Raw genomic sequence first — 16,139 nt, 5'->3', positions numbered from 1 at the left:
AGGGGCACAATCAGGATGCTATTGATGTTAACTGGGTGGGGGGTGATTAAAACCTAGATAGAAGAAAGAATATATTAATATATAAAATCAAAAACAAAATAACTTAAATTTCAAAGCTGAAAATTAAGTTTGAAGCGTGAGGGAAAATTTGCATGGGAAAAATCACGATACTGTTGGAGCTGTGACAGAAGATTCAATTTAGTAAATATATTCTTTTAAACGGAAACTCAGAGGAGAAAAGGTCCAAAATATTTAAGGTGACTATTTTAATAGAAAAGCTTTCAGAAAAAGCAGACCATATATCTGCACAAACAGCACCAATGTGTGTGGCACGAATGTGGGTGAATCTGTGACATGCAAGGTGTGTCACTCCCTTAACAATGAAAACTCTTATTGCAGTGCCACCTACAGATGTAACTGGTACTATAATAGGTTTGCCCTCTAGGCATGTTTCATAAAAGGTTTTGATGAAATATGCCCCACGTACTAAAATGAATATGTGATAGACATATTAGCTTCCTGTTTGACTTTTCTAACTCCCATTCTGTTGAATAATTGGGCCTTCCAGAAACTTGCACAGCAGTTAAAGTGCAATTTAGCTTGGTTAATGTTTCCTTAAAAGCTTTTATCTATGTACAAGCAGATCTCCTGTGGCATTGCTCAAGGAAAGTCAGACAATAGGGACACGAATGTTATACCATTTAATACATAATCAATTATTCTTCTGCTAAGATGAAGCTCAAAGTCTACACTGTTTAATTGCTCTTCAGACTGCAGGTCAAAACCATAGGCTACAGGCCTTTTGACTCCAGTATTAATAAAGGTATTTTCTGCTGTTGGAAGAGTTTCTATGCTTTCTTTCTATTTTTAAAAGAATATTGGAAGAACTTAGCTAGAAATTAAGCGTGATACAGAAAATGTAGAATGTAAAACTTTATTGCACTAATTTTAGTGTGCCAACCAAGTTGATCTGTGGGGGGGAAAAAAAGGATTAATCTCCATAAAATTTAGTTTATAGTCGAGTGTAGCAGAATTAGCATAGGCTGGCTTTGTGTTCATGTTTGAGGTTGTACTGTATATGCTTCCATTGATATTTTGGAAATAGAGAAATATATTACAATATACTGCATATTAGATGCACATCACAAAAGAATATATTCTAGGCTTAACTTAATTCCAGTTTGCCAAACCACTTCTGTAACAGTAACTCCTGTTGTAGCAAATCTCTGATCCAAATGTTTGTTAATTATCCCTTTTTTCATGCTCCACTACATAAAGTCAGTCACAAATAAATTTCACCTATGTAGCTATATGTTTTAGAAATCTCAGTACTTTGATCTAAAATGTAGTTATTGGCTCAGCTTTTTCCTGTTTGTTTTGATTGATTTGCTGAATGAATGAATATATTGGCTGTGGCATGAAAAGTTTTTAAATTGTGTATATATAAATCCGCCAGTTTGTAGAATTCCTTATCCAACCATAACATTTTTTGAGCAACTAGATTTTAATTTATTAGGATTAAACTGTGCTGCAGTCATTCCTGTGTAAAATTATGCATATTAGAAAAGCTGCCAGTATTTTCCCTCATCAAACAGATGGTCATTGGAAACCAATCTACTAAGATAACTGGACAGCTGACATACATATTATGGAGATTGAATATTATGGTAGAATTCCAACTACATTGAGCAGATTACTGAACAGCTATTCTGTGTTATGCTGATCAAAAGACTCAGACTAACTATACAGTGCAACACAAGCTACTAGAGTATATGTAATTTTAAACCAATTTAAGTAAACATAACAGGAAAACTACAAGCAGTGAATTTGTTTAGGGTACACATTGAGAATCTATTTCATCTAATAAGTACAGTGGAACTGGATTAGTACAAATTGTACGTGCAATTTTATGCAGTTAGGAGAAAAGTTGTGTTTTAAGACTTAAGTCCATTATTACGTGTTGTGACATTTGGTACTGAAGATTTTTATGTATGTCTTGCACTCATTTAAGCATTATGTCCTAAATAGGTTCCACTCTCTATATTTAAGCAGAACCGCATAAGGCCCCTGCTGTTTGTATCTCTGGTAACAATGATATTTGTTTCAGAGCCTGCAGGGAATATTGAAACAGCAGGGGGCAGCAGGATTGTGAATGACAAAATCAGGGGATCACCAAATTGATGTACATTTTTTTTGATCTATGTGTAAGACTATTTAAAAAATACTGTATATATTTCCAGTTTGAAATTCCTGCAATGACACTTGTCTATTTCAAAAGCTAAAAATATATTTCAAAGCAGAAACTCTGAACTTGTGATTTTTTTTATTTCTTTGGGAAGCAGAAGATCCATGATGTCTAAAAATAAAAAGAGCTTATTAATGCCAAATATGTTTTTTTTTCAGAAATGACCCATTTAATATGTTCCTGTCCTGCAACACATTTATTTGTTAACTTTACCACAAATATGTCAAGTATTATTGCTTCCATGTAGTCCTATCACACATTTCTGGTATATTTTGTGTAATTGTTTGGAACTGTATCTACCACTTTGGGGAATATTGTTAACGGAATGGCAAAAATATATATTTTAATAACTAAAAATACAAGTAAATATATGTACATGTGGCCCAATTTTACCTCAATAGCATTCAGAAATAATAGGAGAAATAAGTTGTGACATAGGAGTTGATTGGGTAAGTCATAATGTGATAGCACATATCTTCATAAGAACATAAGAAATAGGAGCAGGAGTAGGCCAATCGGTCCCTCGAGCCTGCTCCACCATTCAATAAGATCATGGCTGATCTGATCCTAACCTCAAATCGACTATCTCTCTACATCCCACCCGAACCCATGTGATCTCCTGGGAGAGGCGAAAAAACAGATAAAAAAAACAATGGCCAATTTGGGAGAAAAAATCTGGGAAATTCCTCTTCGACCCATCTAGGCGATCGAAACTCGTCCAGGAGATCACTCTGTCCCTATATTTTCTACAGTACTTACCTTCTGTAAAAGATGATCTCCACCCCAGCCAGGAACAGGAATAGAACCATCTCCTGAAATCTAACACAGAATTAGAACACAAGAAGTAGGAGCAGAACCAGGCTACACGGCCCCTGGGCCCGCTCCACTACCCACAGGGCCTTGACCGTTACGAACCTAGACTCATGTCCAATTTCCTGCCCGCTCCCCGTAACCCCTAATTCCCTTTACTTCTAGTATCTATTTCTGTTTTAAATTTATTTAATGATGTAGCTTCCACAGCTTTCTGGGGCAGCAAATTCCACAGACCTACTACTCTGAGTGAAGAGGTTTCTCCTCATCTCAGTTTTGAAAGAGCAGCCCCTCATTCTAAGATTATGCCCCCTAGTTCTAGTTTCACCCATCATTGGGAACATCCTCAGTGCATCCACCCAATCAAGCCCCTTCACAATCTTATATGTTTCAATAAGATCACCTCTCATTCTTCTGAATTCCAATGAGTAGAGTCCCAATCTACTCAACCTCTCCTCATATGTCCACCCCCTCATCCTCGGGATTAACCGAGTGAACCTTATTTGTACTGACTCGAGAGCAAGTATGTCTTTTCTTAAATATGGACACCAAAACTGTATGCAGTATTCCAGGTGCGGTCTCACCAATACCTTGTACAACTGCAACAATACCTCCCTCTTTTTATATTCTATCCCCCTAGCAATAAAAGCCAACATTCCATTGGCCTTCTTAATCACTTGCTGCACCTGCATACTAACTTTTTGAGTTTCGTGCACCAGGACCCCCAGATCCCTTTGTACTACAGTACTTTCCAGTTTCTTGCCATTAAGATAATAACTTGCTCTATGATTTTTCCTGACAAAGTGCGTAACCTCACACTTTTCAGTATTGTATTCCATCTGCCAAATCTCTGCCCACTTACTTAGCCTGTCTATATCTCTTTGCAGGTTTTTTATGTCCTCCTCACTCACTACTTTCCCTCCCATCTTTGTATCATCTGCAAACTTTGATATGTTACACTCGGTCCCCTCCTCCAAATCGTTAATATCGATTGTAAAGAGTTGGGGACCCAGTACTGACCCCTGCAGAACACCACTAGTTACTGATTGCCAGTCTGAGAATGAACCATTTATCCCAACTCTCTGCTTTCTGTTAGACAGCCAATCCTCCACCCATGCCAGAATATTACCCCCAATCCTGTGATTTTTTATCTTGAGCAATAATCTTTTGTGTGGCACCTTGTCAAATGCCTTTTGGAAGTCTAAATACACTACGTCCACTGGTTCCCTTTATCCACCCTGTATGTTACTTCCTCAAAGAACTCAAGCAAATTTGTCAAACATGACTTCCCCTTCATAAAACCATGCTGACTTTGTCCTATTAAATTATGTTTATCCAAATGTCCTGTTACTGTCTCCTTAATAATGGACTCTAAAATTTTACCAACCACAGATGTTAGGCTAGCAGGTCTATAGTTTCCAGCCTTCTGCCTACTACCCTTTTTAAATAAGGGTGTTACATTAGCAGTTTTCCAATCTGCCGGGACCTTTGCTGAGTCCAGGGAGTTTTGGAAAATTATTACCAATGCATCCACAATCCCTACCGCCACTTCTCTCAAGACCCTAGGATGTAAGCCATCAGGTCCAGGGGATTTATCCGCCTTGAGTCCCATTATTTTACCAAGTACCACTTCCTTAGTGATTTTAATCGTATTTAGTTCCTCCCCCCCCTAGAGCCCCCTGTTTGTCCAGTGTTGGGATATTCTTCGTGTCCTCTACCGTAAAGACTGATACAAAATATTCATTCAGTGTTTTTGCCATCTCCATATTTCCCACCATTAATTTCCCGGTCTCATCCTCTAAGGGACCAACATTTACTTTAGCCACCCTTTTTCTTTTTATATAACTATAGAAACTTTTGCTATCTGTTTTTATATTTTTTGCTAATTTACTTTCATAGTCTATCTTCCCTTTCTTAATCAATCTTTTAGTTATTTTTTGCTGTCTTTTAAAGACTTCCCAATCCTCTATCCTCCCACTAGATTTGGCTACCTTATATGCCCTTGTTTTTAGTCGGATACTATCCTTAATTACTTTACTTAGCCACGGATGGCTATCTTTTCTTTTACACCCTTTTTTCCTCAGTGGAATATATTTTTTTTGGAAGTTGTAAAATAACTCCTTAAATATACACCACTGATCATGTACCGTCTTACCCTTTAATCTATTTTCCCAGTCCACTCTAATCAATTCTGCTCTCATACCTTCATAGTCTCCTTTATTCAAGCTCAGCACGCTTGTTTGAGATCCAACCTTCTCACACTCTAATTGAATATGGAATTCAACCATGTTATGGTCACTCATTCCAAGGGGATCCTTTACTAGGACAGTTTTAATTAATCCTGTCTCATTACACAGGACGAAATCTAAGGTTGCTTGCCCCCTGGTTGGTTCAGTTACATACTGCTCAAGAAACCCATCCCTAATACACTCAATGAACTCATCCTCAAGGCAGCCCTGCCCAATTTGATTTGTCCAGTTAATATGATAGTTAAAATCCCCCATAATTATAGCTGTTCCCTTATTACAAGCCTCAACTATTTCCTGATTAATACTCCATCCAACAGAGTTGCAACTGTTCGGAGGCCTATAGACTACGCCCACTAGTGTTTTTTTCCCCTTATTATTCCTTATCTCCACCCAAACTGTTTCACTACCCTGATCCTTTGACCCAATATCATTTCTCTATATTACAGTGATTCCTTCCTTTATTAACATAGCCACCCCACCTCCCCTTCCTTCCTGCCTGTCCTTCCTGATTGTTAAATAACCTGGTATGTTTAATTCCCAGTCATGGTCACCCTGCAGCCATGTTTCTGTAATGGCCACAAGATCATACCCATATGTAGTTATTTGTGCCATTAACTTGTCCATTTTGTTACAAATGCTACGTGCATTCAGATAAAGAACTTTCAAATATGTTTTGTGACACTTAGTTCCTGCTTTTTCCCCTTTTACTACTTTACCTTTTACTCCATACCTTCTGTCCCTTCCTGACACGTTCTGTTTTTTAATTCCCCCCCTGCTACCTAAGTCTATGACCTTCTCCGTTGTCATTTTTATTATTTGCTCTCTAGAAATCTCCCCCCCACTAATTAGTTTAAAGCCCTCTCTACAGCCCTAGTTATATGATTCGCCAGGATTCTAGTCCCAGCACTGGCCAAGTGAAGTCCATCCCAACGGAACAGCTCCCTCCTGTCCCAGTACTGGTGCCAGTGTCCCAAGAAGCAAAACCCATTTTTCCCACACCAGTCTTGGAGCCACGCATTTAACACTCTAATTTTATTTATCCTAGCCAAATTCGCTCGTGGCTCAGTTAAGAATCTAGAGATTATTACCCTTGAGGTTCTGTTTTTTAATTTGACCCCTAGCTGTTCATACTCCTTTAACAGAACCTTCTTGCTTGTCCTATCTACGTCGTTTGTACCAGCATGGACCACGACAACTGGATCCTCCCCCTCCCACTCCATGTTTCTTTCCAGCCCAGAAGAGATGTCCTTAACCCTGGCACCGGGCAGGCAACACAGCCTTCGGGACTCCCGCTCTCGACTGCAGAGAACCCTATCTATCTCCCTAATAATACTATCCCCTACCACTACAACATTTTTTACTCCCCCCCCCCCCCCCCCCCACTTGAATGGCCCCCTGTTCCACGGTGCTGTGGCCAGGTTGCTCATCCTCCCTGCAGTCCCCACTCCCGCCCTCACGGAGTAAGAATCTCGAACTTGTTTGACGAGCAAGGACTGCGGCTCCTTCAACACTACCTCCTGGATCCCCGTACCTGCCTCACTCATAGTCACACCGTCCTGTCCCTGACCATGGACTACATCTGAATTAATTAATTTCATAGGTGTGACTACCTCCTGAAACATAGAGTCCAGGTACTTCTCCCCCTCCCTGATGTGTCGCAGTGTCTGAAGCTCGGTCTCAAGCACCTCAATACAGAGCCGGAGTTCCTCTAGCAACAAACACTTGTCGCAAATGTAATCACCGTGAGCCTCAATGGGGTCCACTGGCTCCCACATCTTGCAACAGTAACACATCACCTGCTCCATTCTATGTAATTAATTAAATTTCTTATTATTAGTTATGAAACCCTCTGCCTGGATATAGATGATAATATCACACCACTATTTAATAAGACTTACCAACTTAAAGGTATAAAAGAGAAGGAAAAGAACCTACCAACCAGCTGATCACCAACCTCCCTTTTGAATGCTGTCTGTGGGGCCTGTTAGGTTGATTCGTCTCGCTGCTCCGCTTCCGCAGTGCTGTCTAAGTAGGGAACAAAACAGTGCAAAAACACCCACTCACCTCCGACTTGCCCGAACTCTCCCACTTACCAAACTCTCGCTCCACTCAGCGCTGCCGCACTAGTCCCGCCCCTTTTTATACCCGGATTCTACTTCCGGTTTAAACTCCCCAGCAGCTTAATTTACACTAAAAAAATTTTTACCTCACTTCAAATAATTAACTTTTTAACTCACTAAAATTCACTAAATGCACTTAAATGACTTTTCTCCCACTTGCCAAACTCTCGCTCCTCTCAATGCCACCGCACTCAGCTCCTTCGCTTCTTCGGCTCCTGTGTCACTGCCATTTTCAACCTTTGTGCTTTTTATAAAAAGTGTATGTAAAAAGAAGTGCTTTAACAACCACTATAAATTGAAATTACTGTCTGAACACATTTATAGGCAATTCCTCTGTCCACTTTTAGTGAAGGTGTCAGCCCATTTAAAATTACGCCGTAACTGTGACCATCTTCAAGAAAGGTGACAAGTCCGATTGCGGTAATTACAGAGGAGTTTCCCTGCTATCTGCCACAGGGAAAGTCATCGCAAGAATCCTCCTCAATTGCCTTCTCCCAGTGGCCGAAGAGCTCCTCCCAGAGTCACAATGCGGATTCCGCCCGCTAAGGGGCACAATGGACATGATCTTCACCGCACGTCAATTACAAGAGAAATGCAGGGAACAGCACCGACCACTGTGCATGGCCTTCTTTTGATTTCACAAAGGCCTTTGACACTGTCGGCTGTGAGGGATTATGGAGTGTCCTCCTCAAAAGTTTGTCACTCTCCTCCGCCTGCTTCACGAAGACATGCAAGCCGTGATCCTGACCAACAGTTCCACCACAGACCCAATTCACATATGAACCGGGGTCAAGCAAGGCTGTGTCATCACACCAACGCTCTTCTCAATCTTCCTTGCTGCAATGCTCCATCTCACCCTCAGTAAGCTCCCCACTGGAGTGGAGCTAATTTACAGAACAAACGGGAGACTGTTCAACCTCCGTCGCCTCCAGTCCAGATCCAAGGTCGTCCCACCCTCTGTCGTCGAATTACAGAATTACAGTATGCAGACGATGCTTGCATCTGCGCTCACTCGGAGGTCGAACTCCAAACCATCGTCAACACCTTCACCGAAGCGTATGAGACCATGGGCCTTACACTAAACATCCGCAAGATAAAGGTCCTCTACCAACCTGCACCCGCCACAGTGCTGCCCCCCGATTACCAGAATCCACGACAAGGCCTTGGACAACGTGGACCACTTTCCATACCTCGGGAGCCTACTGTCAACAAGGGCAGACGTCGACGACAAAGTCCAACACCGCCTTCAGTGTGCCAGTGCAGCCTTCGGTCGCCTGAGGAAGAGAGTGTTTGAAGACCAGGACCTCAAACCCGGCACTAAGCTCATGGTCTACAGGGCAGCAGTGATACCCGCCCTGCTGTATGCCTCAGAGACATGGACCATGTACAGCAGGCACCTCAAAGCACTGGAGAGGTACCACCAATGTTGCCTCCGCAAGATCCTGCAAATCCATTGGCAGGATAGGCGCACCAACGTCAGTGTTCTTGCTCAGACCAACATCCCCAGCATCGAAGCTTTGAACACGCTCAATCAGCTCCGATGGATGGGTCACATTGTCCGCATGTCCAATACGAGACTCCCAAAACAAGCGCTCTACTCGGAGCTCCGGCATGGCAAGAGAGCCCCAGGTGGGCAGAGGAAACGCTTCAAGGACACCCTCAAAGCCTCCTTGAAAAAGTGTAACATCCCCACTGACACCTGGAATCCCTGGCCCAAGACCGCACAAAGTGGAGGAGAAGCATCCGGGAAGGCGCCGAACACCTCGAGTCTCTTCGCCGGGAGCAAGCGGAAGTCAAGCGCAGGCAGCGCAAGGAGCGCATGTCAACCCAAGCACCCCACCCGCCCCTTCAACCACCGTCTGCCCCACCTGTGACAGAGACTGTAGGTCCTGCATTGGACTTATCAGTTACCTGCGAGCTCATTTTTAATGTGGAAGCAAGTCATCCTCGGTTCCGAGGGACTGCCTAACAATAGTCAATTCCTCTGTCCACTTTTAGTGAAGGTGTCAGCCCATTTAAAATTAACTGGTTAGCACTTTCTTTAAAATAGTGGAGAGAGGAGCTTGATACGAGCATATTGAGTGTTCGTATGACGACGTTGCTCACAGTAGCTGATATCCACCATACTGCCTGTGGCGATAAGGGATTCTGGTGTGATCCTCCACATCTGAGATGCTGTTCTTGGCCATGGCATTATGGAGATGGGGGAATAATCTTGACATTCATAAACTAAACAAACTATGCTTTTACAATATGACAGCATTCAAACCACTTGATCAAATGATAGCATTGCAATTCACTACAGTTGCCTGTTATTCTTTGTCAATCATATTAATTTTCTTTTATTATCTTGATTGTCATCAAACTCTCTTATCTCCTCCGCCCCATGGAAAATCTTATTGGCTTGTTTAGCAGTTACAGGATGATAGATGACGGGTTAAAGATAGCAATGAAAATGCTCATGTAATAACCTTTAGAAGAAGTTTTGTTGATTTGTATTACACTGAGTCATCTTTAGCTTCAGTTTACAGTTGTATTTATTGTGCTTATATCTTAACTGTGTTTTATTTCTGCAGTGTATCAGAGGAAGAAAAGCATCACTGGAAGAACTACAGATTGTCCATTCGGAACAGCATGCGTTACTTTATGGCACAAACCCACTGAACAGACAGAAGCTTGACAGTAAGAAACTGCTAGGTACAGCGCAGTTCACTCCTCTTTACCTTTTGATGCAGCATTCCAGAAATAGCCATTATTACCCAGCCATGGGTTTGGTAGCGATGTAACACTGAAATAAGTGATGGAGAATTCCAAAAACTTTTTTATCTTTCCTTCACAGTGGTTTCAATGTTTAACAGATAACAACAGCATTCTATTTAAAAGTAAAAGTTCTGTATTTTGCCAGTTTTAAAGGGTTTCTGAGGAGCTACCTGCACTTAATGGATGTTCATTTTATGCATGTCATGTTGTCCTTATTTATTTTAAATGTAATCTAGTTGGGTTGCATGAAAAGAATATGATCTTGTGGGGAACTGCACCCTTACCCTTTAACCTGCCAGCAAGTCAAGAAACTAGCATTCTCTCTGGGCTGGGAAATTTCAGCTGAGGCATTGACACTGGAACAAACACTAGTCTTACAGTAATAAAGCCACATTGTATAATAGCTGCTTTATTACTGTACAGTTAGCTCTAAATTTATTTTAAAACAACACTTAAAATGAGTATTACAAATTCTAAATACTGCTCCCCCATTTTCCCATCTTTTCATGATCATTTTCTCACTGTGTCCTGTTTTTATTATTTAAACTTGAATTTTACTTACTTCTCTCTTTTAAAAAGTTAAAAGTACTTCTTGCCTGTTGTTGCCCCAGCTCCATTTTGGCAAAGGGCACAACTTACAAAAAAGAAATAGTCGCTGAAAAAAGGCCTAAAAGTCAGCCTCTCAGCCAGTCATAAACCAACAATGTATAAAGCTTGACATGACTAAAGGGTTGCCAGCAAGTGAGTAAACATGTCTATGGCCTTTAGGACATGAATGCACCCAGGCAAGTAAACTCACCTATGATGTAAGCTTTAAACCAGCAACCATTTTCCCAACTTCCATATGCTGAAATTGTCTTTTTTCAACAAAAGTGATCTATTATAGACTTTATTTCTTTGAGCTGTTTCTATAATTTAACACCTCTTTGGACAGAAGTTGTTGAGTGCTTCAGGGAATGGCCACAAACCAACTTGAATTGTGTGCTGTTATGGCTGCATGTTGTCCCTTGTTCTCATTTTTCAACTCTACACCCATTACCTGACTGAGCAAAATCCCACTATAAGGATTTACAACGGTTGAGTTTATTCCTGCATCTGTGGAGGAAACTGCCATTGTTACTTAATCTCATCTCAGTTGCTGGAATTCCAACCTTTTGAACTGGTTTTCAGCGATTGAGAACAATTATTTAAAAATTGTGCTCCCCTCCAAAATGGATGGTGGAAGGAAGAAGCAAGGTAAGTAAAGTATCTTAAAAGAAAATATTTAGAATAGTATGAAAGTCAAATTTAAGTTTTTTTTTAAAGAAAGCACAGAGTGAGAATAGGAATAAAGAGATAATAGGGAAAAAGGGGTGATAGCTTAAGTTAAAATGAAGGTTTACATTTTATTTTTGGTAAATATTTTATGTACTTAGGGTTCCTATTCTATTCATTTAGCCATTCCTGATATTTGAGTAGTTTTATTACTATATTATTAGTGTGTATTTCAGTGTTACAGCATATGAGCTGAAAATAAAGATAGCCAATTGGCTCAGGGTGATTATCTAAATTATCAAAATTCAGAAAATGCATATATTTTACCAAATTATATTTGTTTTTACGTTAGTTTGAAAAAGCGCTTTAAATGTCTGATAGGTTGTTACATAATATGAAAGTGTTGAATTTTTGTTTCAAAGTATTCAAATTCACTTGCATTTAAGCTTTATTATGTGATAGAATTCACGAGTAAAATGCAACTTGTGTTCAGCACATTCTATGCTAAAGATTTCTGCTTTTCATACTTGCTTAAGCTAGATTGAGCAGTATTCCGATTGTTTTCAGAGTATCTGTGGTAATGTAGCATGGACGCATTTGCTGTCCTTATCGTACCTTATTTACTGTATCATTTGTTTGTGCTGTCTTTGTTTAAGTTGTTTTCAGAACCTTTTGCTGTTTTCAGGACTTTTTTTTTCTTTTTTTTACCCATTCAAGCTTCTTTGCATTGCTCACCTTTTTAGTTTTAAAATCTGTTCTAAAACTGCTGTGTCCTCACCTTCATTTCCCAGATCTGTTTCCTTCCATCTGCAGATCTCTGCTTCCTTTTCCGCTTTCTCCTCGATTTGAATTGAAAACAAACCACTTTATGCTAGCAACCCCCACCCATCACATTTGCTACCAATAAGACTCTATTTCTAGAGGAATAAAATCTCAAACTGTTGTCTGAACCAAAAAAAAATGTCTGGAAGTTTAAAACAAAAAGTTGTATACATCCATAAGAAAGCTGTGGTACAATCTCTATATTCAGAAGTTTATTTAAACATATCGGCCTAGAAATTCAGTAAGGCCCCGCCAGCTTTGCGCCCAGGTACCACCGAAAGAGGGCATCTGCGCCAAAAGACGAGGCTGCGCTGATATTTAGCGCAGCGGGAATGGCGGCGGTAGCCGGTAGCGCTGCGCCGGCACCGATGACGTCATCGGTGTGCGTAGTGCCCCGGTTCCGCCCCGATACCGGCCCGACCCCCATATTTAGTTGCGGCCGCCTCTTCCGTGGCGGCCGCAAACAACGTTCAGAGACCGGGTCCATAATGCAGCCTTAGTGGGGCGCTTTAAGGTGGAGGTGCGGCCAGCCGCTTTTTCGGCAGCCGCCTGCCCGCACCTCCTTCCCCGGCCTCCTCCACCCCCCCCCCCCCCCAAACGGCATTGCCGGCTGGTTTCCGGGAGCCCGGCACTTCTCCATTGTGCCGGGCTCTTTTGCCGGCACTCGCGATCGGGGCTCCGGCTGTTGCAGGCACCTCCCCCTTAAGAGAGGGAGGAAGGCCTGCAGTACCGCAGCCTGCCGCTCCGCTGCGGGTGGCGCTGCGGCAACTAGCGCGCCGATATTCAGTTGCAGCGCCCCAAGCGGGGGCGGCCACACCCTGGAACAGCGCCCGTCCTCGACTTGGGGCGCTGAAACTGAATATCGGATGGGCGCGAGTGGCTCTGCGCCCAGCGGTAAATTCTGGGCGCAAGTGAGCTGGCGGGGCTATAGCTAATTTCTAGCCCATGTTTCCAAGGAAATGAGTGGAAGGGAAACCATGCAATTTGTATTTCATGAATTTGCCCATATACTGAAAGTTAGTCTTAGGTTGGAGGGAAAAAGAGAGAAACCAAGCAGAAGGTTTAATATGTTTATAATATAGAAGATCAGACAGGAGTGTTGGGAGGCTGCAGTGCAATTTCCAGATTCAGAAGTTTGAATATCCTTGTGGCTTTTGATCTCGTCTACATCCCAACATTTTTTGCTCAAAGCTGTGGGCAACATTATGTTGTGGGCTGATACCCACTAAGGACTGAGTTGAGATTGGGCCAAACTCCTTTCTCTTTGGACATTCACAGTTCGTACAGTGAGATGTCTTTCATCTCCTCAATCTGTGCTGGATTCAAACCTAAGTCTCGGGTGAAAACCCAGTGTGCCACCCATTCCATTCTGCACACTAGAACAGTATTTGACCTTTCAGTACACCCTAGATGTCTATTAATATTATCATAGTGTGCTATGCTATTTAAGAAAGGTGTGTCCATGTAGGGAGAAGTTACTTATCTTTTAAGCATTAAGTTGGAGATGCCTCCAAAGGCATCTGAAGTGGTGAGAGTGTATCACTGATAATGGGGTTATATTCATAGAATAACATAGTTGGGCATATATTGTAAAGCTGCAACACTGTTGACTAGGTTCTGATGATGTCATACAGTCAGCAGTTATTTCATGCAACATTTTTGAAGGCTCATCCATTATCACTTTCATGAAAAGCCATGCAGGACAACTTTTGAAGCTTGTAAACACAGCTTGCATGTTGAAGTCATTGCTTGCCATCTGTGGAGATTTTGATTGTTTTGTAGAATATACAAGGAGGAAGAGACTTTGGAAAAGATTGTGGTGTAGTAAAAAGTTTTGCACTGCACGATGTGATGCCTGTAAGAGTTAGGTGTTTCTGTGACTTCCAAAAGGTGTTTCTACCTGTTAAAACCCCCGGAGCACAGCAACTGACTTATTAAATGTCCAATTATATTTTTCGCCTTGCTTCCCCACCTCCACTGGGATGCTTACATTATGTGACAAGAAGGATATTTTTGCAGTGTGTTCTGATTGTTTTAATTTCAAAGGGGAGACCTTGGAGTTTAAGAGAGTTTTTTTTGTATTTGTTTTGGTAAAATGATATTTTCAAAATTCATTTTTCTGATGCTTAATTGTTGCACAGATACTGCTTTTAAATGTGCAGATGCCCATAACCCATGATATTTCCCTAATAGTTTACAAGAAAAATAGGGGAGCTTAAACACCATGCATCTGCTGGTGTTACATTCCTATTTAGCTTAATTATTATAGCTATATACATTATAGAAACATGCACTGTAGTTTTTCAAGAAATTAGGTTGTTTCTGTTGTGGTTGGTACTAAAGAAAAAAATACTTTGTTCCTTGCTCTTGTACAAACGAGTATTTAGGTTTGAAGCCAGAATCCCCTGGGATTCATAAACATCTGTTAGTTTGCATAGTTACTTCATTTTTGAGTTTCTATCTCGATTTGCACTGTGTGTACAGCCTATGAGCCAATTAGATTCCAGTCAATAATAACAAAAAATTTGAAAGAAGGAAAATGGCTTTAAACATCCTAGCCCAGCAAATAACCTGAAGAACTGTTACTGCAATAAAAGCTTTTGCATGGGCCCAAGAGGCCAGTAAAGGGGGTTAACACAGTGTTAGTGGAAAATACACCTTGCAGACGTTCATTTGTATTTGTAATCCCCACTCTTGAGTTATGATTACTGTATTGCTGCAAACATTATGATTTATCTTGGTGCTATTAACCAAACGCTCTTTTTAAATATTATTCCACAGGTTCCGTCACCCCAATGTTTGTTATGCTTCCTTGTGGCGGCCTTGGAGTAAGTCTTTTTTCCCTTTTTAAAATGTGTAAATAATGTCTTGTTTGTTCTTTCCATCTCAGCGGCAACATAAATTGTTGCTTTGACTTCTACTCAGCAGATAATTGAGAACAGATGTCCCCCCATAAACAGGAATTCAAGGTTTGCTGTACTAGGAATGTTGGCTAAACCACAACTGGAATATGTGTGACATTGTTCAGGGAACAGATTCATGGAAATTGAATGATGACTAAAAAAGTGTTCCCTGATCTCTTCTCCGAGCAGGGACTTGCACAGACCAAGTGGGACATGGATTCACTGTGTAAATACTCTGATTCCACCACACAGCTAGGTTCCCTTTCTCAGCTGTCCAATGTGGGGAATTGCCTAGTGGAGGCTGGGCAACTTTCCATAAGGTGGGCGAGAAATTTGTCATCGTGACATTCATCCACACATGCACATTTCTAGAAGAGGATTGCTGATCCGGAGTAGGAGCCCTGCTTTTCTCTTCCCTGAACTAGGGCTACTGAAATAAACTGCGTCAGGTATATCATTGCCTCAACTGAGTTGCGGTAAGTCAGCACAGATCAGGGATCATACCTGTGAACTTTGTGATATGTATAGCTCAGCTGCATTATGGGTAAACATGCTAAGCCATTACGGGAGAATAGAGTGTGTCTTAACATAAAAATAAAATTTTGAATTAATTTATTTTTCTCTGGCAAATTAAACAGTTATTGCTTTGCAAGTTATTCTGTTCAGTGTGAGAATAAGCTACAGTTTATATTCCCTTGTGAGCACTTACAAACCCTGGCTTGCTTTAATATTCTGATTGTAAATGCAACAATCTTGCTTTATGCTAAATGTTTTGAGCGAAATTTTTAACAATATATGTGACATTTGTGCTCCCTCCCTCTATTCTGTTTGATTAGAATTGAGCAATATTTATAAATGTTTTAATTTTTTTAATGTTGTTTTGACTGGTTCATGCATACAAGTGTTGCATGTGTCCCTCTGTTTGGTTGAATGTGCATAAACCACTGCCAACAGTTATTAAAATTATTACTTTTTA

At 41.0% G+C, this 16,139-nt stretch overlaps 1 protein-coding gene across 14 annotated transcripts in view; it reads left to right on the top strand.

The window, feature by feature from the left end:
- The window catches only part of hdac4 (histone deacetylase 4), a 553,521-nt gene that overhangs the window by 480,567 nt on the left and 56,815 nt on the right, over window positions 1-16,139 (top strand). For 11 of the 14 annotated variants that reach the window (XM_085985633.1, XM_085985631.1, XM_085985630.1 and 8 more), the window contains 2 exons: window positions 10,001-10,121; window positions 15,042-15,088. In XM_085985633.1, coding sequence (XP_085841759.1) covers window positions 10,001-10,121; window positions 15,042-15,088 — 168 coding nt within the window. Of the gene's footprint in view, window positions 1-10,000; window positions 10,122-15,041; window positions 15,140-16,139 lie in introns of those variants that run through there. The other 3 variants (XM_085985629.1, XM_085985639.1, XM_085985642.1) reach the window with 2 other exon arrangements.

Source organism: Somniosus microcephalus, chromosome 4 (assembly GCF_052327205.1).
Source record: "Somniosus microcephalus isolate GS21.2 chromosome 4, FLI_Smic_1.0, whole genome shotgun sequence".
Taxonomy (NCBI): domain Eukaryota; kingdom Metazoa; phylum Chordata; class Chondrichthyes; order Squaliformes; family Somniosidae; genus Somniosus; species Somniosus microcephalus.
This window is presented reverse-complemented; position numbering and strand designations above follow the sequence as displayed.